This window comes from Lactuca serriola, chromosome 6 (assembly GCF_051521515.1).
Source record: "Lactuca serriola cultivar US96UC23 chromosome 6, Lser_US96UC23_V15, whole genome shotgun sequence".
Classification (NCBI taxonomy): Eukaryota; Viridiplantae; Streptophyta; class Magnoliopsida; order Asterales; family Asteraceae; genus Lactuca; species Lactuca serriola.
Window position 1 is genome coordinate 40,291,014 of NC_136413.1, and position 24,041 is coordinate 40,315,054.

The 24,041-nt window shown below is 34.7% G+C and overlaps 3 protein-coding genes across 4 annotated transcripts; all 3 read right to left on the reverse strand.

The window, feature by feature from the left end:
- Positions 1 to 1,773: 1,773 nt before the first annotated feature.
- LOC145057949 (uncharacterized) lies at positions 1,774 to 5,117 on the reverse strand. The gene is made up of 2 exons (XM_079005865.1): positions 4,270 to 5,117; positions 1,774 to 4,193 (listed from the first exon to the last, which is right to left on the reverse strand). Exon 2 carries the CDS (start codon positions 3,315 to 3,317, stop codon positions 1,911 to 1,913), a length of 1,407 nt encoding a protein of 468 aa, XP_078861991.1. The 5' UTR covers positions 3,318 to 4,193; positions 4,270 to 5,117; the 3' UTR covers positions 1,774 to 1,910.
- Positions 5,118 to 5,253: 136 nt separating this feature from the next.
- LOC145057950 (pentatricopeptide repeat-containing protein At3g42630-like) lies at positions 5,254 to 7,029 on the reverse strand. The gene is made up of 3 exons (XM_079005866.1): positions 6,754 to 7,029; positions 6,520 to 6,623; positions 5,254 to 6,426 (listed from the first exon to the last, which is right to left on the reverse strand). Exons 1-3 carry the CDS (start codon positions 6,833 to 6,835, stop codon positions 5,338 to 5,340), a joined length of 1,275 nt encoding a protein of 424 aa, XP_078861992.1. The 5' UTR covers positions 6,836 to 7,029; the 3' UTR covers positions 5,254 to 5,337.
- Positions 7,030 to 8,235: 1,206 nt separating this feature from the next.
- Positions 8,236 to 11,403, reverse strand: LOC145059259 (uncharacterized). Of its 2 annotated transcripts, none has more exons than XM_079007112.1 (2): positions 11,215 to 11,403; positions 8,236 to 9,827 (listed from the first exon to the last, which is right to left on the reverse strand). In XM_079007112.1, exon 2 carries the CDS (start codon positions 9,620 to 9,622, stop codon positions 8,369 to 8,371), a length of 1,254 nt encoding a protein of 417 aa, XP_078863238.1. In that variant the 5' UTR covers positions 9,623 to 9,827; positions 11,215 to 11,403; the 3' UTR covers positions 8,236 to 8,368. The 2 variants fall into 2 exon arrangements, with proteins under 2 accessions (XP_078863238.1, XP_078863237.1); XM_079007111.1 differs by having other exon boundaries at positions 11,178 to 11,403.
- Positions 11,404 to 24,041: the final 12,638 nt, after the last annotated feature.

The window sequence follows — 24,041 nt, forward strand, 5'->3', positions numbered from 1 at the left end:
AACAAAATTTTGCAAAAGGTCAAGTGTTGCGCGACACAACAAGAAGTGGTTTTTCCAAAAAAACGAACAACACCTAAGTCTCCACTTATAATACAAGAAAAGTACATTCAACAGATTATGCGTATGAAAGTGATTTGATTGATTTCACCAAGAAAAAATTGTGGAGATCAATTGAAGAAATCCGGTCATTCCAAAAGTGTAGGTTGATCTGGTTGCTGCTATGAAATTGTTCCAAAAGTATGGGTTTAAATTTTGGAGCCAGATAGTCAAATTTAGATGATTTAGATCGTGAAATAGTAAACAGACAAAGTGATATATACAACAAGTTCTCAATACGAGAAAATCGAGTAAATTAACTTGTGCTTTATATTTCTGAACATGATGATCAAATGTATAAAAACAAAACTAAACTTTGGTTGATTATATAGAAGCATAGTTCTTGAAGTAAATCACCGTGCATCTTTGTATAACCTTAGGGTGCATAGAGTCATGGCCGGTAAGGAAAAAGAGCTTGTAAAAGATTTGCAATTCTTTCGTCAACCACATGATCATTTGAATGAATGGATGCAGATTGTGGTGCTCACTCGCAAGCGAGAACTAGCACGTATTTTTCTTCATTCATGGATGGAGGTTTAGAATTTATTCTGGAAATTAATTGTCATTTTAGGATTTCGATTATCCTTTTTAGGTTTTAAGTTTTCGTTTGTAGTAGTGTATTTTTCTCACTAAAATGTTATTTTGAATTTGAATTTTATTTATTTAATTTTAACTTAGTAAACACCTTTGCTTTCTTATTATTTATTTAAAGGTTTTAATATATTTTTTTAAAACAAAAATGTGTGGATTTAGCATGGTTAGAAAAGATGGATTGCTTGTGTTGTGGGTCCAGAAAGATAGAAGTAAGACGAGGGAGAACAAATGCTTCCCTTCCTAATATGTAACTCATAGTTCATTTGATGTTCTACATAGGTATTTTTGTAGACCATACAAATCATATAGAAAAGAATATTGTTTTTTAATGTATCGTTTTCCACATCTACCAATCTTACCTAGATCAATAGTGCATAAATAAACCCTTCATTAGGTATGTGTCTACTCATTTCATTGGATCCAAGTATACATATCCATTATTTCCTAATGATTGCCTTAACACAAGATTCATGCCCATTATTTTATAAACAATCTTCATAACACACTTCATACGTCAATTCATCTGATTCAATAGCATTCCACACCATGCACTCTCCCTTAAGATCACAATCCTTAAATCCTTTAAATGTTAGGGTATCTATCTAGGCATCGTACTTTCAACTTATGCTCAAATAAGCACTTATAACACCTTTCTAAACCATCACTATAGTATTTACTACATGTGATTGGAATGATAATCAATGCATTATCATCTCCACTATGATACCCTAGATGCTCCACATTACTCATTAGGGTAATGTACTTCCATCAAAGCAACATGTTCATTGCCTTATCATATATTTGCTTGTAAAAACACACACCTCCCATATGCATCACTTGCATATAAAACCACAAGTCATATAAAACTTGTGTGTTACATAAAGTTCTTCACAATTCATATTCATTTGGATAGTCTTCTAATCCAAGATATGAAGATGATTCACATTGTTTGTTTCAAGGGACAAGGGTATTCACTATATAGAAAAACCGATCACTCAAAATTTTCAAATCCATAAAAAAAACTCTAATCCTGATCTCATCATTTTGAAATTACGAAACGAACAATGCGAGAAATCCTAAAAATAGGAGACGATTTATACATTTATACAAAGTATTTGAATTCATATCGTCTAAAAATGCTACTCACATATATCAATACACATTTAACCAAAAACACCAAAAGATTACTACTTCATATTTGCAAGAATTAACATCAACTATCATTTAACATCTTCAAGCATGGCTTCAAGCTCTTGTTTACCAAAAGGTTGACCACTAGAATTAGCATGAATGGACTTCACAGACAAGTAATACATCATCCATGCAACCATGAAATAAACCTCCATGAAAGACTGGAAAGCTACAGCAAAGAACACCCCAAAATGTTGTGAAATCACCCATCTAACATATCTCCCACAAACTACAACTTCAAAAAACATAAGATCAACAGCAGGTTGAAGCCTTAATGACAGTAAATGATAACCTTCTTTCACAATTTCTCTCCAGCTTCTTCTTGAACCCGCCATAACTATCCAAGCTAGAACAGCAAACGCATAAGACATGAACAAGTCTAATATGATCCATGATTTTAGGAACCAGTAAATCTCCTTCTCGAAACCTTTAACCCAAGGGGACATGATTGAAAATGGCATGAACTTGTACCTAAGGAAGATCTTTAAGAAGGAATATTGATCTTTGATTGATACGAAGAAACAGAAGCCCAATAGATGAGTGAGAGCATCCCTGATTGCCCATCTCATGAGAATGAAGGGAGATAATCTTTTCACACCCAAAAACAAACCAATTGAGAAATTAATGGCGAATGAGTTGTGGCTCTTACAGAAATCATTCAGTACCATTAGGAATATAACTCCATGAACTATAGTATAAGTAGCAACGAATCCAAGAATCATAAACCAATAGGAAGCAGAGAGAGCACCAATGAGAAACAACAATGCAGTAAAATCATGGTGTTCGAGGCCAAACCTCTTCAAGAAGAACTGGAATTCAGATTCACTTTCAGCCGTTTCGTTCAATGGTGCAGAATTGTTGCTTCTATGGATGACGTCGTTTTCTTCTTTCTCTATGATCTCGATTAATGTGAAAGTCATCTTAGCAGTAGAACGCACAATTTCAGATGCCCTAATTCCATTATCGGATACGGAATCGGAGAATCCCAATTGGGGATCGAAGGAGTCAAGTATGAATGAAGTGGCATTTAATTGGGAATTTGGGAGACTGCTGCCAAAACATCGATGATCGAACTCGTAGTCTCCCGGGAAGGAATCATCGTCTAGAGTCCTAGTCCTGACGCGGGTGAGCTGGGGGAAGCGGCGGCGTCTGGTGGTGATGTTGGAGGTAGGAGAGGTAGAATTGGGAGGGCCGTGAATTCGATAGATGAGGGGTTTTATGGAAGGGTCGTTATCGATGAAGGAAGTGAGGGAATGAGTAGTCGTTTCAACGTTAACGCGTACAGAAAGCACCAAGAGGGAAAGAAGGAGAAGCATCTGGAGGTTGTTGGGGTTGAAGAAGATGGAGGTGGTTTGCTTGAGGATATCAGTGGTAGTCCGGAGGACGACTATGCGCGGCGGCGGCCGCCGCCGCCGCCGTGCAGGATGCTCGTTCATGGCGATGGGTTTTGCCGATGAATTATAACGGATCTTGAGTTTCTGTTATTGATTACAATCAAATTCCCTCCAGTTCTTTGATCCTCTCCAATGGCAGCATGCGTTTCTTCATTGAAATTTCCCGCTTTGTTGCTGGGGAGAAATCAATTTATAAGGACCTCCCACACGTGTATGTAATGAGTTCATTATATTTCTTGTGATAGAAGAATGTATAAAAATGGTTTAGACAAAACTAAAAATTTGGTCACGTGGTATTTAAAAACATTTGGATAGGGTTCAAAAGTGTTTCTGTATTTTTTGTATTTTTTGTATTAACTTGAATGAAAGATCCAAAATCAAAATGTTTCTGTATTTTTTATCTGAAAAAACTTGAAAAGACCATTATACCCTTTTAATTTTATTTTTGGATTTCTTTATTCTTCTTTGATTTGTTTCCTTACTATTTGGAGAATTTTTTTAAATATAAAAGAAAAAAAAAGCAGCCCTCTCTCTCTCTCTCTCTCTCTCTCTCTCTCTCATAAAAAAGAGGTCGACTTCGTCACACCCATTCCCGTCATGAGGTCCTAAATCCTAATGGATTCAACAATCAAAAACTTCATCCGTAGGATTTAGGATTCAACAATCAAAAACTTCATCCGAGCAAATCCTACGTTCGACGCCACCAACACCGCTCGACATTTCTTCATCTTCATCACATCCATATCTCGATGTTTTCCCACACTAACCAACGTAGCATCACCGCTAGTCACGACCTCCCAGTCCATTTAGTCGTCAATGAAGTCAAAGAAGGCGGAATTGCTTTCATCTCTAGTGTCCCCCATGTTGCTACACCCTCTTCTCTCCCAATCACCCTTAGAAATAATAATGTCGTGCTCTCTGAATTTGAAGAATAGAGTATGAGATGTATTCACAGATAAACATATTACAAAGTGTAAGGAGTTAGGAATATTACTCGATGGAGATGATTAGGGGACTTTGCTTCAGATCTTCACGAAGCCTATGGGTGACAGGTATGCCCTTGTTCATCAATGCTCTTGAACCTATTCAATTTTCTTGAAAAGATTATCAACAGATTCAATAATACCTAACCCTAACTTACTATTGATCAATTCCCAAAATTTATGATCATTGTTTGTAAATATTTGAACAGGACAATGATATTCATCGAGATAATTTAGAGGGTTGAGTGTATGGTGAAAGATGATAAAGGAAAGGTGCATCATTGTTTGTAAATAACTGAAGCTGTAGATTAAAAGGTGGGGTGTGTGCGTTTTTTATCTCAATAACATTAGTTTTGTTTTTGAAGCTGGGCAAAAAAAATCTTAAGAATCTAATTTTTTGGGGAATCCTTGTGTGTGTAATCTAGTAGCAAAGTAAAAAACAATTTGGGTTTTTTTTCATGATTTTCATATGATATAGATGTGGAAGAAGAAGAAAAGAAAGAGAAAGGGAAAGAGTGAGTTTGTGTGTGTGTCTGAGAGAGAGAGAGTGTGTGTACGATGGGGATGTGGTTGCTCCAATTCTTTTTGCTTTTTTTTTCTATTAAAATAGCATTAAGGTAATTATAGAAAAAGAAAAAAGAAATTAAAAGGGCATAACCGTCTTTTTAAGTTTTTTTTGGACCAAAAACACAGAAATATTTTGATTTTGGATCTTCCATGCAAGTTGAAAAACTTTTGGGCTCTATCTAAAGGTTTTTAAATACCACAGGGACCAAATTTGTAGTTTTGTCAATGGTTTATAATGTATTATTCCACTCGTATATCCAAGTTATCAAAGGATTTTAGATTTTTGTTTTATGATACCAAACTAGCTTGGGGGTTTTTGTGATAGAAAATAATGAAATTTGTCAAGAAAATTAGGATATGAATTAATTAAAATTAGTTATGTGTTTTGTTGACATTGAATAAATAATGTTTTCTTTTTGGTTTATGGATTTATCAAAAAGAAAAACTAGAATGGTTTTTATAACTAGAGCAAATATAAGAGAATATACAAGGGGTATTATCGTCATTACTAATTAGTAATTCCAAAAGATTTGATTACTCCGATATTTTTTCTTAACATAAGTTGCAATCAATTCCTTATAACTCCACCTCTTCTTCCCTCTGTTAAACTCCAAAAGTGGCTCCGAACTAGAGTGAAAATCACCTTTCCCCAACACCTCAAACACAAGATCATCCGTTAACACAACACCCGAATCATTCACATTCATTTTCCTCAAAGCAAAGTCCAAATTTTTCCCTAATCTCCTATCCAAATACGCATCAACAACACAACCATAAGTCACAAGATCCGGGAAAATTCCATTATGTTTCATATGTTCAAGGCTCAAATGCAAATCCCAAAACAAAGACATCTTTGAGAAAGCCACAGCTCGAATATTAAAAGTGGTCAAATCAGGTTCAAATCCAGCTTCCAACATATTTAAAAACTCTCTTTGTAAACTCTTCATTTTAAAATTTGCAGCATATGACAATAACAATAAGTTCCAAAGAAGATTTCCTGCATTTCTCCTACCAAGACCCACATCCCTTAAAAAGCTACCTAAACTATGAAACTTTTTGTCCCTTATATAAGCAAGAGAAATTGCCCTAATCCCATCTTTTTCAACCAAAAGTCTTGAGCTTTTTAGACGTTTGTAAGCATTTTCCATCATGGGTATTGAACCAAAACGACTATAATACATGATATAAGCATTACCCATAACAGAATCAACAAGAAATCCCTTTGAGACCATATCTTTTAATGTATTCTCCATTACTTCAAGCTCTCCTATCTTACCAAAACAAGATATGGTGTGTGCATAAACTTGGTGTTGTAATTGAGGATGCCTGAGACTAATTTGATGTATAATTTGGATTACTTCATCAAAAAGCCTCCGTTCAATGTAAGCATCAATTAGGCCCAAAACTGTGTGAATATCAAGATTATAACAACTGTTTATAATTTCATTCCATATGGAATCTGCCTGTGTGAAAAATCCATTATTTGCATTGTATAACATCAAAGTTGTCATGGTAGAAATGTCTTCAGATTGCAATTTATGGACATGTGTTCCCTTTCTGGTTAAACTTGGAATAATAGAAGCACAGTTTTTATGATTATCCTGCGTAGAAATATAAGGAAAAGTAACAAGTGTTGCATCAATCAACCACTCATACTAGTGTGCTACATCAGTTGTAACGAGAAAATGACTTACCTTTTGAGCTGAACTTCTACCATGTGAGTTCTTATGGCTGGAGAATGTCCTCGAACCAATCAATTTGGCTTCAATAGGATGAGGTACAGAAAGAACCGAGATAGCTTCAAAGGGGTAATTTTCACACAATCCGATTAATACAAGCAACAAAAAATAATATAGAAAAGGAATACCAATGAGGCAATGACCGAATTTGAATTTAAGATATGATCGAGTTGACTGTTGAGAACCTACGTGAGACGACAGATGTTGTGGAAACGATTGCGGTGGAGGACCGGTGACTGCTTGAACATGATGGTGGTGATGGATGGAACATATGATGATGATGGTGGGAGACGACGACGGTGGAAGGTGGTGCTGCTTAAAGACGATGATAATGATGACTAAAGACAATGGAGGCTGGCAGATTGGTTGTTCGTGTCTTGAAGGCGAAGGGGATGAAGAATTGGGGGAGATGAACGATGAGATCGTCTTATGTGAGTTAATGGGTTTTTATTTAATTTAGAGTAAATTACACGAATTGTTCCTATGGTTTGGCTAATTTGCACGTGTAGTCTTTAATTTATTTTTTTTAATTCGAAAAGTCCTTATAGTTTGTTTTTGTTGTGCGTTTAGTCTCTGTCTTATCTAAAAACACTATTTTGTCATTGATTTTTTAATTTATTTAAATAAAATGGGGTATTTAATATAAAGTAAGGTGAGATGGAAGTGGGGTTGGAGGTGTGTTTATTTAAATAAATTAAAAAATCAATGGCAAAATAGCATTTTAGGTAAGATAAGGACTAAGCGTGTAACAAAAACAAACAGTAGGTACCTTCCGAGTTAAAAAAATAAGTTTGAGACCAAACATACAAATTACCCCAAACCATAGAGACCATTCGTGTAATTTACTCTTTAATTTATATTAAACTATATAAAATAAAAATAATAAAAAATCTAATAAGGGGTAAAATAGTAATTTCAAATCAAATTTATACCAAATGAAATTACAAAAATCAACTACAAATAAAATTGAAACCATATACGTCATCCTTATCTACATGAACCATTTATTTTTATAGTGTCTTATAAAAATAATTTGCATTAGTAGTTAGTACCATGTCAATGTTGAGTAGGGATGTCAACGGGGACAAACGGGACGGGGATTGCATCCCCCGCCCCCGCCTCCGCCCCCAAAATTTTCCTGTTTCCCCGCCCCCGAATTCCCCTTCTGACCCCTGCCCCTGCCTCCGGTTGATTTTGGACTAACTTATTTGAGCTAAAATAAGTTTTTGTTTGGGCTAAAAGAAACTATTTTTTGGGTAACAAATAGATATTTATTGTTACAAACAACTTAAAACATGTTTTTTGTTGAACTTTTATACGTAAAAATCATTTTATTGTTTATTATACTTATATAATTAATATATGTCAATTTATATAATTTGTTAACGGGCCCCTATGGGGGTTTCGGGACGGGACTACCAACCCCCGCCCCCGAAATTAAAACGGGTGTTAACCTTGCCCCCCCCCCCCTCCGTCCCCGATTTTTTTCAACAAATACCCACATACGGGACGGGGCCCCCACGGGACTTTTTGACATCCCTAATGTTGAGTTTTGTAGCTCTTCTGTTAAATTAATGGGTTGATGCATTATGACACTATCTTTTACGTAGAATATTAATCAACAAACGATTTGAATAAATTGTTTTTGAGATTAATGAAACACCTCTTAGGTTTAGTGTAAAGTATGCAACCCCATTATTGAAGTGAAATTAACCATTCCATCTACACATTTTATACAAAACATTTGAATTCATGTCATCTAAAAATGTTAGTCACAATTATCGAAACACATTTAACCAAAACACTAAAAGACTACCACTTCACATTTGTAAGAATTAACATCACCTATCATAAAAAATCTAACATCTCTAAGCATGGCTTCAACTTCAAGCTCTCGTTGACCAAGTGGTTGACCATTAGGATTAGCATCAATGGACTTCACAGACAAGTAATACATCAGCCATGCAACCATGAAGGAAACCTCCATTAAAGATTGAAAAGCTAAACCAAACAACACTCCAAAAGATCGTGTAAGTATCCATCTAACACACACCCGACAAACTATATATTCATCACACTTGAGTTCAATGGCGGGTTTAATCATTAATGACATTAAATGACACCCTTCTTTCACAGCTTCTTTTACATTCTTTCTTGAATCCACCATAACTATCCAAGCACCCATATCAAATAAAAGAGACATAAGCATGTCTAACAAGAAACCGAATATCATGAAGCCAAAATTCTCCTTCTTAAAAGCTCTATCCCTAGGGGACATGGTTGGAATCAACATGTACTTTGACCTAACCAAGAAGTTTAAGAAGGAATATGAATCCTCAATTCCTAGCAAGAAACAGAGGCAAATGAGTTGAGTGAAAAAACTCCTAATTCCACATGTCATTGCAATGAAGCAAGTCAATCTACTCGAACCCAGATACGAACCATTGGAGAAAGTTAAGTGGAAAGGTGGTATGATTACATCAATTATAAACCAATACGAAACACCGAAACCAAGAGTGAAAATCACCAATGAAGTAAATTCATTGAGTTCGATCTCAAACCTGTTCAAGAAAGATTGGAAGTAGGTTTCGTTAAACGGTGAAGAATCATTGTTTTCTTCTTTCTGTATGATTTCGATTGATCTGAAAGTCAAATTAGAAGTAGAGGGGATAATTTCAGATGCCCTGATTCCGTTCTCGGGTACGAAATCGGAGAAGCCCGTTTGGGGATCGAAGGAGTCGCGTATGAATGAGGTGGAATTTAATTGGGGTTTTAGGAGGCTGCGTTTGGTGGTGATCATGGAGGTAGGGGAGGTGCGATTGGGAGGAGCGTTGTTTCGATCGATGATGGATTTAAAGGAAGGGTCGTTATCGATGAGGGAAGTGAGGAAATGAGTAGCCATTTCGACATTAACGCGTATAGAAAACAAAATGAGGGAAAGAAAGAGAAAGATAAGGAGGTTTTGGCCGGTGGAGAAGATGGAAGTGGTGGTTTGGTTCAGGAGTTTTCGGGTGGTCCGGAGGACAATTAGGGGTGGTGGTGGTGGACGGTAGCTCATGGTAATGGATTTTGAGTAGATGTGCACAGCGATGACTTATGATCATACCATAAAACCCATTTCGAACTTGGTTCGCAATTCAATTGACTTCTCTGCGATTCTGTGATCCTCTCCAATGGCGGATTCGGTTCTTGGCTCGCATGGATTTTACGGTGATTATTTATAGGTCTCTTCTGTTTCCTTCTTTATTCTCTTTCAAGATTCCCTAGTTTACGAGGGAATAAGAAATCAGTTACGAGGGAATAAGAAATCAGTGAAGGGAGTGAGAGGAAACTCAGTTGCTGCTGACCGGGAGTAAAAAATAATGTTAGTTTGATTATACATCTTCCTAGAAAAATGAACATTACTCTTACCATTCTATTTTATATTATACTAGGTGTGAAATTTTATATTATACTAGGTGTGAGATCTATCTATTATATGAGTTTATTTAAAAAAAATTAAATATAAAATTTTAACAAGTTTGAATTTATAAAAAAAATAAGAAAAAATTTAAATTATTAAATTAATAAGACTTTAATACATTGAATACATTACATATATAAATTATTTCTAATAAATACCTTACATATATATTACCTTACATATCAAATGTGAAATTTTAATTTAATAAAATGAAAATTATAATAAAATAACAAGTGGAAAATAGAAAATTTAAAAAATCTAGAAAATGGCATGTGTCCAAATGAAAGAGAAGATGACATGTGGCAACAAAAACATTCATTTATTAAGGAGGATTGTATTTTATATGTTTTTTAACACATAATTTGTCAGTATTGTGGTTTAACATATAATTTGTCAATCTTGTATAACGTGGAAATTAAAACCTTTTATTTTAAGCCCATCTTAGCAACATGAACTCAAAATGTATGTGTAGCCACACCTATAATCTCAATCCAAAGTCTAAGCACCAGAGAAAGGAATTACACTAAAAATATTTTTTCCAACCAAATGTAGTTGTAAAAGTAGGGATTTCTCTCTGTCTTTTCCAACATTACTTCAACTAAGGGGTAAAAAGGTACAAACACTTGTTTTTTAAGTGGATGGATAAAATTAACAAGTGGAAATACCAATACCCAAAATTTCTTTTAATTCGCAAATTGAAGGTACTTGTAGGATTTCTAAAAAAACAATAGGAAAAATGATTTGAAGGTACTTGTAGGATTTCTAAAAAAACATCAAAATTGCACCCAATTTGCAAATTGACCACAACAACAAACATCAACATAACAGCAAACAAAAAACAGCAATAGAACACTAAAAATCTGAAATTCAAACAGCAAAAATATGATCCAATCGGTCTTAAGGAACTATATTTTAACAACAAACAATAACACAACAAGAACACAACAACAAACAACAAAAATCGGCTATATAACAGCAAAAATCGGAACACCAAATAGGAAAAGAACAACAAAATATAAGATAGAACAACAAAAAATAACACAACAGCAAACAGGAACATAGCTGATGAGAAGAGGAGCACAAAAATCAGAACTTTAAACTAGAAAAGAGAACAACAAAAATCGAAACTTTAAACAGGAAAATAAGTTACCTAATGAGAGATGAGATGAGGAACACAAAAATCGGACCTTCAAATCAAAGATTCTTGTTGTTCAAATCAGAACACAAAAATCAAAACTTCAAATTGAGGATCTTGTAGTTCTATGAAGAAGAATAATGCGCTGAAAGAGGAGAAAAACTGAAGGGATGGAGTCGCTGATATGCAAGGGTAAAATTGGAAACGTAGAAACCCTTTCTCGCTCAGCTAATTTTTTTCTTCTAACCCACTCAGATATTTCTTTCTGAGTCAGACAACCCAAATAAATCTATCAAACACCTGTATCTGACCGAGTCAGCCAAAAACGTCTGACTCGACTCGGTCAGATACAAATCAAACAGGGTCTTCCTATTTTTTATGGGCATACCGTTATTTCCCTCTTATTTTTTTTTCCTAACACCTAAAATCCAATGAATAGGTGGGAAGAACTTCCCTCACTATTTTTTTTTTTTAATTTTTTAAATAAAATTAATTTTTTTTATGATTTATAATTTTTAAATTAATACTAAACATAAAATTTAATTAAAAATAAAAAACATTTCATTAATTAAAATAAAGATTACATTAAACCTAATATTTAAATAAGTAGAAAATTAAAAAAAAAAACGCAAACAAAAAATCAAACTCACAACATAGAAAACATAATTAATATTCTAATTTAAAAAAAAAACAAAATATGTCACTCGGAATCATCGTCCTCGTCATCGACCTCATCATCTTCGTCATTCTCCCAAACGTCACTCTCGTCATCGGAATCTTCGCTCTCGAAGAACATATCAGAATCCTTGTCTGATTCGTCAAACAAATCATCGTGCGAAAACTCTATCGGGGGGCTGAATATGAGCCCTATAAATGTGCTCCACCAAATCAGCACGAAGGACATGATGAATGTCATGATTGTGTACTTCTCTTCTGTTCGCCATATACTCTTGTGTACCAACAACTACTCCTTCGACATTTGGCAAAACTTCATTTTCGTTGTACCGACATATCGCTCTTCCTTCGTCTTTAAGAATCATATTATGCAATATGATACATGCATACATTACGTGATGTAACATTTTCACTTCATATGACCTTGCCCCGATTGCTATACTTGCCAATGTCTCTTAAGTATACCAAATGCACGCTCCACATCCTTCCTAGTTGACTCTTGCACCTCTTTAAACTTTTTCCTTTTCGGGTCGTTAGGACATGTAAACGATTTCACAAAAACAGACAAGGAGGATATATACCGTCAGTAAGATAGTACCCACGCTTATATGCTAACCCATTTGCTTGAAAAGGTACATCGTGCGACTTTCCAAGGTAGATATCGTTGAATATTGGCGACTGGTCTAGCACATTGATGTCATTGTTTACACCAGTTGAACCAAAGAATGCATGTCATATCCAAAGACCATGTGATGCGATAGCCTCTAGAATGATCGTCGGCTCTTTGTGGTCATCTCTCGTGTACTGACCACGCCATGCGTTGGGGCATAATGACCAACTCCAATGCATGCAATCGTACTACCAAGCATTCCAGGGAATCCATGCTTGTCTTCATGCACTGTGTATAATTGGTGGATATCGTTGATAGTTGGTTTGCACGAATATTGTTGCCCGTAAACCAAACAGATCGCTTTGTAGAACTTGTACACACACTCCTGCATGGTACGCTCTGACATCCTAAAATACTCGTCCCATTTGTCTGTGCACATGCCATATGCTAACTGACGAATTGCAATCGTACATTTTTGAATTGGAGAGAAACCTTTTATCCGCCTCGCATCCATTTTCCATAGGAAATATTGAAAGCGGCCTTCCAAATCGCCAACAATACGTAAGAATAGTTCCTTCCTCATCCGGAACCGATGTCGAAACTTTACAGCGTAGATGACGTCATCTGCAAAGTAATCTTCTATAAGACGATCGTATCCGGCTTCGTGATTTCTACGCAACCGCGACTTTCTTGGTTTAGATCGTGCACGTGATGTTTCGCCTAGTCGGTTTTGATAGTATGCAACCGTTTTCGCCATGACGGAACCGATAAACTTAGCCTCCTCTAGAGCCGTCAAATCAGATGATGAAGATGATGACATTTTGATTAATATTTTTTTGGAGAGAATTATAAGGTATGGATTAAAAAAATGGTTGGATGTTGTGGTATTTATAGTTTAATAAAAGGAATATATATATATATATATATATATATATATATATATATATATATATATATATATATATATATATATATATATATATATATATTAACAGCTATATAGTCGTTTGAAACAGAAAAAGAAAAAAAATAAACGGACCAATAGGATGAAGAGTGAGAATGCGACATCCCCACCCCCACCCCTTTCCCGTGCTTCGCTTCCCGCAGAGACGGGGCGGTGTTCCCGCATGCGGGACGCTTCTCGCACCCCTCCTCGCATACCATTCTGTCCGGTCTTAGTGGAGGATGTATATATGTTTTATGGTGCGATTAAATTACATTGATATCTATTAAACTAACTATTATGTAATATTAAAAATAATTTTAAGAAAGGTGACCAATTAGTTTGGAATAGAGCATTTTTAAATAGGATGTAACTGAGTCGAACCAATTCTGGAGATACTTGATACTGACTTTAAAAATAATTGAAATCGACTTGGATCAAGTCGAGTCGAGTTCGAGGTCAAGCTACTCGAGTACATTATCAAGTCAAGCTTGAGTATTGGAATACTTGGCTCGTGAAGCTCGCGAGCTTAATCCAGCATTGTTACATTTTCACATTTAACTTTTGTTTTATTTATATTTACATATTATAGAGCCGAGCTCACGAGCTTAATCATATTTCTATTGTAAATTATTGTAATTTTATTTTCTTAGTAGTTAGTCGAGCTGAGCTCGAAAGTGTCAATTACTTTATCGAACTCAAGCTTGAAATTAAGGCTCGAGTCAAATTTTGAGCTTGAGTTATTTAGTCGAGTCAAGTTTCAAGTTTCGAGCTTGACAGTGTTTGACTCGACTCGACTCGATTACACCCATAATTACAAACACGATGAAAATAGGTGAGCCAATGTTTAAGGTTCAGTCTTATGTAAATGAGACCCACAACTCTATTTTGAATTATATTTCATTTTTTTTTAAATGAGACCCACAACGCTATTTTGAATTATATTTCATTTTTTTTTAAAGATAAGTTTTATGTGAAAAATACATCGACTCAACTAACTATATTAGTTTTACATGTTTATCTACTTAGATTTTATGTCTTAATGTGTAAAAGTACCATCTCGGAATATAAAAAACATCTCCGGAATACGACTAGGTCCGGAATGTATATTTTCTATGTAGGTTTGAATTTTATTTTCCTTGCAATTTTTTTGTTAGATTAGTCACTAGGCGTCTTGATAACCTTTTCGCAGTCAAAACGACTTTAGAATGTTTGTAGTCTAAACAACCTTAGAAAATCACCTTAGAATGACATGACACGTTCCAAAATGTGAAGAACTACCCGAAATTGATTCTCCATTTACTTTAAAGAACTTTATTAATAGTACAATGTTCTATTATTATTTTAATAAGTAATAATGATTTGCATAAACCAAAATTTTCCGAATTAGTTAGAAATATGAAGCAATAGTTTGAATTAGTACGATGATACAACTGATCAATTTGTGTGGGTGTTGCTTGAAAAATGATTTTTACATGTAAGAAGGTTACTATGATACGTCTACAAGAGCTTTCAAAATTAGAGTTGATTAAGGTAAGTCTAAATTTAAATACTTTATTATATCCGTCTTATATAACACTAAAAAATATACCTTTTTATTTATAGAGACAAACATCGAATGTGGCAATAGAAAAAAAAAACTACACCCACCAAAGTCAAACATGAAAGTAAAAAAGAAAATCAGAGAGAGTGTTGAAGTTTGAACCAGAATCAATCATATATAACTCCCAAAGACGGGAGTGAGTCAAGCCTTGAGAAAATTATCATTTTCGAATAGTATAGTATGGTTTTTGGATGTCGATAATACCACATACTATTTACCGTTTTTATTATTTAATTTATTTTGGAACCATATCATTGTTTCAAAATATCATATGTTTTTTTTTACCACAATCTTCAACATCCACTATTGTGTCACCTCCGCCAATAGAATATGAAATGAGACATATTGAGTTTAGACAACTTGGTCTTGCTGATAGCATTGCATTAGAAATAATTTTTGATTTTCGCTATATGCAACAACACTTGTTATAGCTGAAAATCTCATTACCATCTTTAGAAGTCGATGAGCATAGAAACTTAGTGCTTATAATATGTAAATGCTCGTGATCACGTCTGAAGATATACACGAGTTTCTCATCTCAATGGAAAGAATCCCAGAAACATGAGGAGCGAGTGCAATATGTAACATCTCAAAATTTAGATCAAAATTTTCATTTTTAGTTTACCAAAAATAGGGTTCCACAAGCCAAATTATCAAATACATAATTATCTAAAACAATCGGTATCATAAAATATCAGAGTTCACATCCTTCCCGGTAGCAAATATCCCAACGAGTGTGTACAATCAAACATTCACTTTCCCACGGTCCTCGGAAGTACCTACTACATATAAATCAACTATTATAAGCACGAAACTTAGTGAGTTCCCCAAAATACCACATACAACACAACATAAATAAACAACTATGAGTTATCAGCAACTCTGACACTATTAGCAGTCATAGTGGGCTAATAGCATGCCCTGTGAGTTATCAGCAACCCTGGAGACTATCAGCAGTCTCAGTGGGCTAATAGCACACCATGTGGGTTATCAACAACCTTGGAGACTATTAGCAGTTTCAACAGTCTCAGTAACAACATAACACAGTAATAACGGCTAGACCCTACTGGTCATCACAGATACAACTATTCTACCACATATGTAAGAATGAATAAGTGAGTAGACTCACATGTTACTAACGACAAGTAAATCTCACACCCAAACTGTCGGAACTAGACTCAGCCTAATCAACAAAATAATTAACCCTAATTAATAATTAAGGTCCAAAACTCAACTCACGAGTCTAAATCCCACAACTAAATCCTATAAGGGCAAAAGACTATTTTGCCCTTATTATGGTCTAAAACCCTAAATCTTGACCAAAGGTCAAAAAGTTAACGAAGTCAACTGCCCAGCGCTTACGCTGGGCGTATGCTTCTTTACGCGGGGCATACAACGAAATCAGAACACAACGGGGACAGAACCGGCTAGTGGGGCGTAGCTAGGAGTACACCTGGCGTACTCCGTCTAATTCTACTTTTACCAACTTTGTGTCTTAATCCCTTAAGACAACTACCCCAACCTCATATATGACTATTCTAAGACGTCTTAACCCATAAAGTCATCGACTTTAAGTCTTTGCATGGCTAGAAAAGTCCCAATGCAACAATCTCAAGCTTCTAACACATTCTAAGCTACTTTACTCATGCATGAGCCAAAGGGAATGATCAAGCAACCATTTTTATGAATCTACAAATCCTAAAATGCATGAAAGGACAACTACAAACCCTTGGAGTGCTCCAAACTCATAAAAGTCAAATCTTGGGGACAAAAGTTCATAAAACCTCAAAAAAGTAGATCTAATGGAAGACTTATCAAGGTATAAGCTTTACACCTTAAAATGATGCACAAAGAGGCAAAGTTTCTGGATCTACAAAGTTTCTGGAACCCACACCTTCTTCTTTTGTCTCCTTCTTCAACTAGATGCACCAAAAACTCTCAATAAGCTAGCAAAACTCACACAATCAACTCAAACTCGGAATTAGGGTTTAGGGAGGGTTTGATGGCTGATAAGGATGATCAAATGGGGACATCATGTTATTTAAATAGGGAGAAACCCTTAAAATTAGGGTTTGAAGTCTGAGCTAGTACGCCTGACGTACCACACATATGCCCATCATACTAGCTTATCATCCTCGATTTTCCTGCTGCATGAGTACACTACGCGTACTCTTACGTATTCCATGCGTACGACCAAAATCGCATGCCTTTTCTTCAAGGAACCAAATGTGTCACTTTCGATAAAGATACAAGAAATAATAAAAATACATGATATCATGTAACATCCCGATATCACATAAGTTGTGTTTTGTGGTCGCGACACGCTTTTGAAGTAGTATAAATATTTGTGTTTTGTGGCATTTGAAGAGCTTTTGCACACACGATCGGGAGAGAGGTTCAAGAGGCATTTCTGAAGACTTATAACCACATAAGTTGTACTAGTGGACGAGGATATCAGGGTTAAGCTACGAAACGAGTCGAGGTATTTTTATCTTGTTATTACATGATTATGTTTATGTAATATTTCATAGAGAATTATTAGGCCCGAGTATGTGTTATAGGAGTTCATGATATAGTGTTGATAGAAAGATCGGTAGAAGATTGGTAGATAAATATTATGGTTATAAATATCTTCTGGACAACGAGGGTTATAAGCCCTAATTTACAGGAGTTACCAGATGTGTAAGATTCAACTAACGACTTATGAGGTTAAGTCGGTGGTAGTTGTATTATGGAGTTTAATTAGTTTGGTGACCAATGGTCATAGAGTTTAGCTCGTAGTAAGTTGTTACATGTTCTAAGAACTTGTTAATAATTATATAGGTATTGGTATGTGGCAAGTTGAGAGGCAACATGGCTAGAGATTAAAGTCGGAGTCAATCTACTAGCTAGCCAGATGAGTAACTCTACTCTAATACTCGATGATATTGATGTGTGTTGTTGCGAAATAGTAGATTTATATTATGCTATTATTAACTTTTATATATACATTAGATGTGGTGAATATTAATATTGTGTGGCAGTATGGAAGAATAGTTATTAAATAGGCGTATCGAATGATACAATTACTTTGGACGGAGTATATCCAAAGCAGTTTAATAAAATGTTCGATGATTATATGATAGCTTCAGAGTAAGATTTTTTGAGGTATAAAATATGTTTAAAGTCTTATATGATGAAAAAGAGACATAAATCTATTTTATTAAGTTAATGTTGCAAAATATATTACAAGTATGTCGATGATAATATGTTGTAAATAAATGTTAAGTTTTAAGGTATACCTAGTATGAAAATATGAGAGTTAGAGTTACAAGTGGGATGTATTATTTCCCACTCTTGATATCTTTAGTTTGGAGGTATATCAAAATGTTGTATTTCAAAATTAAAAAGTAAAATAATATAGTTGATATCGAATGGTAGGTATTTCCTAGGGTTGTGGTGAGGAAGTGGATATGATATGGTGTTATGGTGACAATGAGTAGGTGTCACATTTTCGGCTGGAGGAGTGGTGTCACAATTGGTGCACCGCCACCTCATTTTTTTGTATGCTACATCACTATCATATTGATGTTGCCACACTACATGTTTAACTTGTCATTTAGGATGGATGGGTTAAGGAGAAGAGAATGGGAGTAAAGGGGAGGAGAGAGGCTCGACAAACGCTTGATGTGGAAGATGCATTTGCTTGACATGTTGAAGCCAAGAGGCGGTATGTGGTGTGTGTCGATGATGCCGAGTTGGTGTTGAGACCACACACCCAAACCTTAGTGTAAAGTATGATACCCCATTTTTGAAGGGATTCTACATCAAATAAATTATATCCACATAGTCCCATAGTCCCATATTCCTAATAACAAAATCATGAATATATATATATATATATATATATATATATATATATATATATATATATATATATATACATTCCATTCTCACATTTTGTGCAAAGCTTTAGGATTCATATCATCAACAAATGTTAGTCATAATTGTTGAAACACATTTAACCAAAACACTAAAGACTACCACTTCATATTTGCAAGACATAACATCAAGTATCATCTAAACTCTAACATCTCTAAGCATGGATTCAATCTCTCGTTGACCACTAGAATTAGCATAAATGGACTTCACAAACAAGTAATACATCAACCATGCAATTATGAAGTAAACCTTCATGAAAGACTGGATCGCTATAGTAAAAAATAGGCCAAAAGATCGTGTAAGTACACAAACTATACATTCATAACACTTGAGTTCAATGGCAGGTTCAATCATTAATGACAACATATAGCAACCTTCCTTCACAACATGTTTCACATTCTTTCTTGAATCCGCCATAACAATCCAAGCACCCATATCAAATACAAAACAAATGTCCATTAAGAAACAAGATGTCATGAATCCAAAAACCTCCTTCTCAAAACCTTTATCCCAAAGGGACATGATTGAAAATGGCATGAACTTTGACCTAATAAAGATCTTTAATTGGGAATGTGGATCGTCTATTCCTCCTAAGAGCCAGAAGTACATGAGTTGAATGAAAACGTCCTTAAATACCCATCTCTTTGCAATGAAGCTGCGAGACAATCTTTCCACACCCAAAAAACGAACCACTAGAGAAAGTCACATAGAAAGACTTGTAAATCATAAGTTAAAATCATAATTTGATTGAAATATATAACAAAATTAGATACATGTGAATACATAAAAACTAAAATACACACAATTGTCTCACTTTATGAACAATTACTGAAAATTTAAGATATATGTGTAGTAATAATCACATGTTTATGTTAAATAATAAATCATTAAGTGTATTATACATATTAATCTTGAAATTCTTGATTTTTTCTCTTTTTATGACAATTTTGACCATTTGACCGAGTTGGCTGAGTTTGACTTTGTTGACCGAGTAGGCCCGAGTTAGAGAGATGCTGACCGAGTTTTGACCAAGGTTGGCCGATTTTTTACCGAGTTTGACTTAATCCGAGTTTTTTTTGTCGAGTTCACATGGGGATGGGGAATGCGATCCCTGGTATACCCATCCCCATTCCCATCCCTACCCTTACCCCTAAATCATATGACCTAAACTACACCTAGGGTGTGGTGTTCTTGGGTGTGGTCAGTGACGATTCTAGAACCGAAAACCATGTGGTTCCTTGTGTAAGTTAAACAAAAAATAATGATAGAGCAAAGAATAATAGTAATGGGATGGCACCTGGCATAGGGGCGACGGTGGGCTGGTGGCAATGCTCGGACGGCGGACCACGTAGGGAAGAACTGGTGGCCGGTGGGAGCAATCAGCACGACAACACTGTATGATGCTTCAGAGATTTCGATCACGCCTTAAGCCAGGCGACGCTTCAAATTTCAAGCTTTTTGCTATTTTTTATTTTTTTTATTTAATTTTAAATAGATCGGACTATCACCTAATGATTAAAGTTTAAGTGGAGTGAAACATTTAAGTATTTTAATTTGAATGAAATATAAACTATGAGTTTCATATATTTTGATCCATTTTCTTTTTGGCAAAGTTTCAAAGGTAGGTCCTTTAAAAACTATAAAATATGTCCCCATTTTTTCATTCATATCTTATACTCCCTCCGTCCCAAAATTATTGTCCACGTTTGACTTTTTAAGTCTATTTTGTTCAACTTTGACCTTAAATAATTTACTTTTTGTTATATAACTTTTTATGCAAGATATATGAATAGATTGTTTTTTAAATGTATTTTCATTGCTATAAGTTTCATCAAAAATTATATAACACAAATAAAGTTATTTATGGTCAAAGTTGACATGGAAAGACTTCAAAAGTCAAATGTGGACAATAATTTTGGGACGGAGGGAGTATTATCTTTAAAAAAAATAGGTAGGGCCTAGGACCCACGTTGACTATACTTAGCTACGCCCCTGGGTGTGGTTCCCACCTCCATTCACTCTTCCACCACCCACTACATTCGGCCTTATGGTACCATAAAAGGGTGTGGGGTCTTCACCTTTATGGGCAGGGTCAAAATCTTCAAAAAAATGGCTTTCATTTAAGTAATTGGTTAACCTTGTTTTATTTAAGGGTTAATGTCATAAAATGATAACCAACTATTTAAAATGTTTAAAAAAAATATTCAACTAAAAGATCATCAAGAGGTAACGAACTATTTTATTGATTTATAAAAATATCATTTGAAATAATGTTTTTGTATCTTTTAAATATCATTCTAACAATGATATTTTTTAAAACAAGACTATAGATCATTACCTTTTAATGACCTTTTTAGTTGGATGGTGTTTTAAACATTTTAGATACTTGGTTACATTTTTATGACTTTAACCCTTTTATTAACTCCAAGCACCAAATGAAATTTTAATTGATTGTTTTCAAGATATGACATGCCATAGAGAAACGGGTTGGGAAGTCAACAAGCCCGCTCTTTCTCTTGTCTTTATCTTTTTCAGACCATTCAACAACGGTCATTAAAAAATATATTTTATCATCTATATATCACACTTAACAACATCAAAAATCACACATTGTTTGAAATTCCATCTAATCTTTATAGTTTGTTCCAACATTTTATTATCCATTTCAAATGGATTATATTCATGGTAAATTAAAAAACAGGCCAATATGAAGACTAAAATGTCGAAATGAATACGGAAGCGGTTTACCTAAGTTTCCAATTTTCTTTCCCAAAACCTAAATCCTAAATTATCCCTAATTCTCATTATATCACCTCCAATATAGCCAACTTAGATGCAACATTTGTATAACCAATTTCGACTATCTCATTATTATTATGGTATTAATCCGGTCCTACAATATCCACATTTCATTCCTGAAACCTAACTCTCATGTTCTATTACTGGAGTATCGCAATTTTGTGATGCTGAAAATGACAAATTTGAAGAATTAAGCAACGAACCCCCACCCATCCCTCATGCCCAAAACGAAGAATCAGATGACGGACTCCAAGCCATCCCCTAATCCTAAAGAAATTATACCCTATGTTAAAAATCTTAAAAATGGTCTAAAAAGGAAGAAGTGGCATTCGTGAAGGCTTAGAGGGTGTTTGTGAAAACTTTTAAAATGACTTTGTGGACTTTTGACTTTTTCAAAAAGCTAAAAATGTAAAAAGTTGTTTGGCAATTATAAAAGATTTTTATAATGACTTTTTGACAAGAAGAAAAGGTTATGGTTTTAGAAGTCAGAATTTGTGACTTTTGATGACTTTTGAATTTTTAGCATTTGCTCCTTCAAAAGTTAATCCAAACACATTTTAAAACCTACTTTTGGAAAAAGCTATAAGTTAAAAAGTCCTTTTTGTTGAAAATGACTTTTTAAGCTAAAAAGCAATCCCAAATACCCCCATATATCGACGCTTGCTCGGAAGACTAGGGACATGGAAATCACCAAAGAGCGGATTCTTTTTTGGATTGAGTTCTGAAAAACTTCAAACAACAATTGAGGTGGGGTTTTTTTCGGATTGTTATAAGCATCAAAAAGTGAACTCTAAATAGAAGGATTTGCTGACGAAAATTAACAATTTCAATGGTAGCCGACAATCGGTTGTTCGTGTCTTGAAAGCGAAGGAGATGAAGAAATAGAGGGGATAAGCGATGGGGCAGGGTTTAGGAGATATATTTAATTTAGTGTAAATTACACGAATGGTCCCTATGGTTTAGGGTAATTTGCACGTTTGCTCCCTAACTTATTTTTTTACTCGGAATGTCCCTACTGTTTGTTTTTGTTACACGCTTGGTCCCTGTCTTACCTAAAAAAACTATTTTGCCCTTGATTTTTTAAAATATTTAAATAAACACACCCCAACCCTAACCCCCATCACCTTACCTTACCTTTCCTACCATTTTTTTCTATTTAAATAATAGTTTTTTTAGGTAAGATAGGGACCAATCGTGTAACAAAAACAAAAAGTAGGGACTAAGCGCGTAACAAAAACAAACAGTAGGGACTTTCCGAGTTAAAAAAATTAGTTAGGGACCAAGCGCGCAAATTACCCCAAACCATAGGGACCATTCGTGTAATTTACTCTTTAATTTATATTCAAAATACATAAAAAAATCTAATGATGTATAAAATAGTAATTCCAAACCAAATTTGTAATAAAATCACAATACCAACTATACAAGAAATTGAAGCCACAAGCACCATTTTTAATACTACATGAGTGTCTTACATTAAACTTTTGGACTAAGAGCATCCATAAGACCGGAGGGTATGGGTGGGGAGGTTCCCTTATTTTTTGTGGGCCACACCACCCTTTCCCTTACTTTCTTTCACCTAAACCCAAGCAATGGGTGGGAAGCTCCCCTCATTATTATTATTATTATTTTTAAATATATTTCATACATATATTATACTTATTTTATAGGGAATTAAAAACCATGAATTTTTATATATTTTTAGTAGGTATATAATTTTATAAATATTAAAAAAAAATAAAATAAAAAAAGTTGGCCAATTAGTGAGGAGAGAGAATGAGGCACCCCTCCCCCCCACTTCGTTCCCGTGGGAAGCTCCCCTCACCCACGGTGGGTACGGTGTTCTAGTGAGAGGAAAGCCTTCCCGCTCCATACCTCCGACCTAATAGTGAGTTCAATGGGAGGGTTGAATGAGGTGACAAACCTATTTGTCATTCAATTGATTAAACTCTACCATATAGTGAGATGTCACATTGACATTCAACTGATTTGGAGTTCAATGACCATTGAACTCTTCAATAGGAAAAAAAAAATAAGTCTTTAATTTTAAATATATACTATAAATTAGCTTTTGTAAATTTTTATTGGACTTTGTAGAGTTCATTGTATTGTAGAAGAAAATGATAGAATTGTATGGAATGTAAAAAAAATGATGTAGTATTTCATTGAATTCTATAGAGTTCAATGCACTATAGATGCCTAAGGAAATATCCGGTCATGTTTTACTCAAAATCGATTGTTAATCAACAAACACTAAAGTATTACAACCTATGAAGCAATAAGCCAAATGTAAAAAATTTCACATTTTTGGTGCGGATGTTTCGTGTA

What these genes read in the sequence shown, in the direction of transcription:
- LOC145057949 (XM_079005865.1), bottom strand. Translation starts at nt 3,317, where the DNA reads ATGAACGAGCATCCTGCACGGCGGCGGCGGCGGCCGCCGCCGCGCATA.
- LOC145057950 (XM_079005866.1), bottom strand. Translation starts at nt 6,835, where the DNA reads ATGTTCCATCCATCACCACCATCATGTTCAAGCAGTCACCGGTCCTCC. An exon ending in CACAACATCTGTCGTCTCAC is followed by an intron (nt 6,624 to 6,753) that starts GTAGGTTCTCAA and finishes ACCCCTTTGAAG; the next exon opens with CTATCTCGGTTCTTTCTGTA. An exon ending in GTAGAAGTTCAGCTCAAAAG is followed by an intron (nt 6,427 to 6,519) that starts GTAAGTCATTTT and finishes ATTTCTACGCAG; the next exon opens with GATAATCATAAAAACTGTGC.
- LOC145059259 (XM_079007112.1), bottom strand. Translation starts at nt 9,622, where the DNA reads ATGAGCTACCGTCCACCACCACCACCCCTAATTGTCCTCCGGACCACC.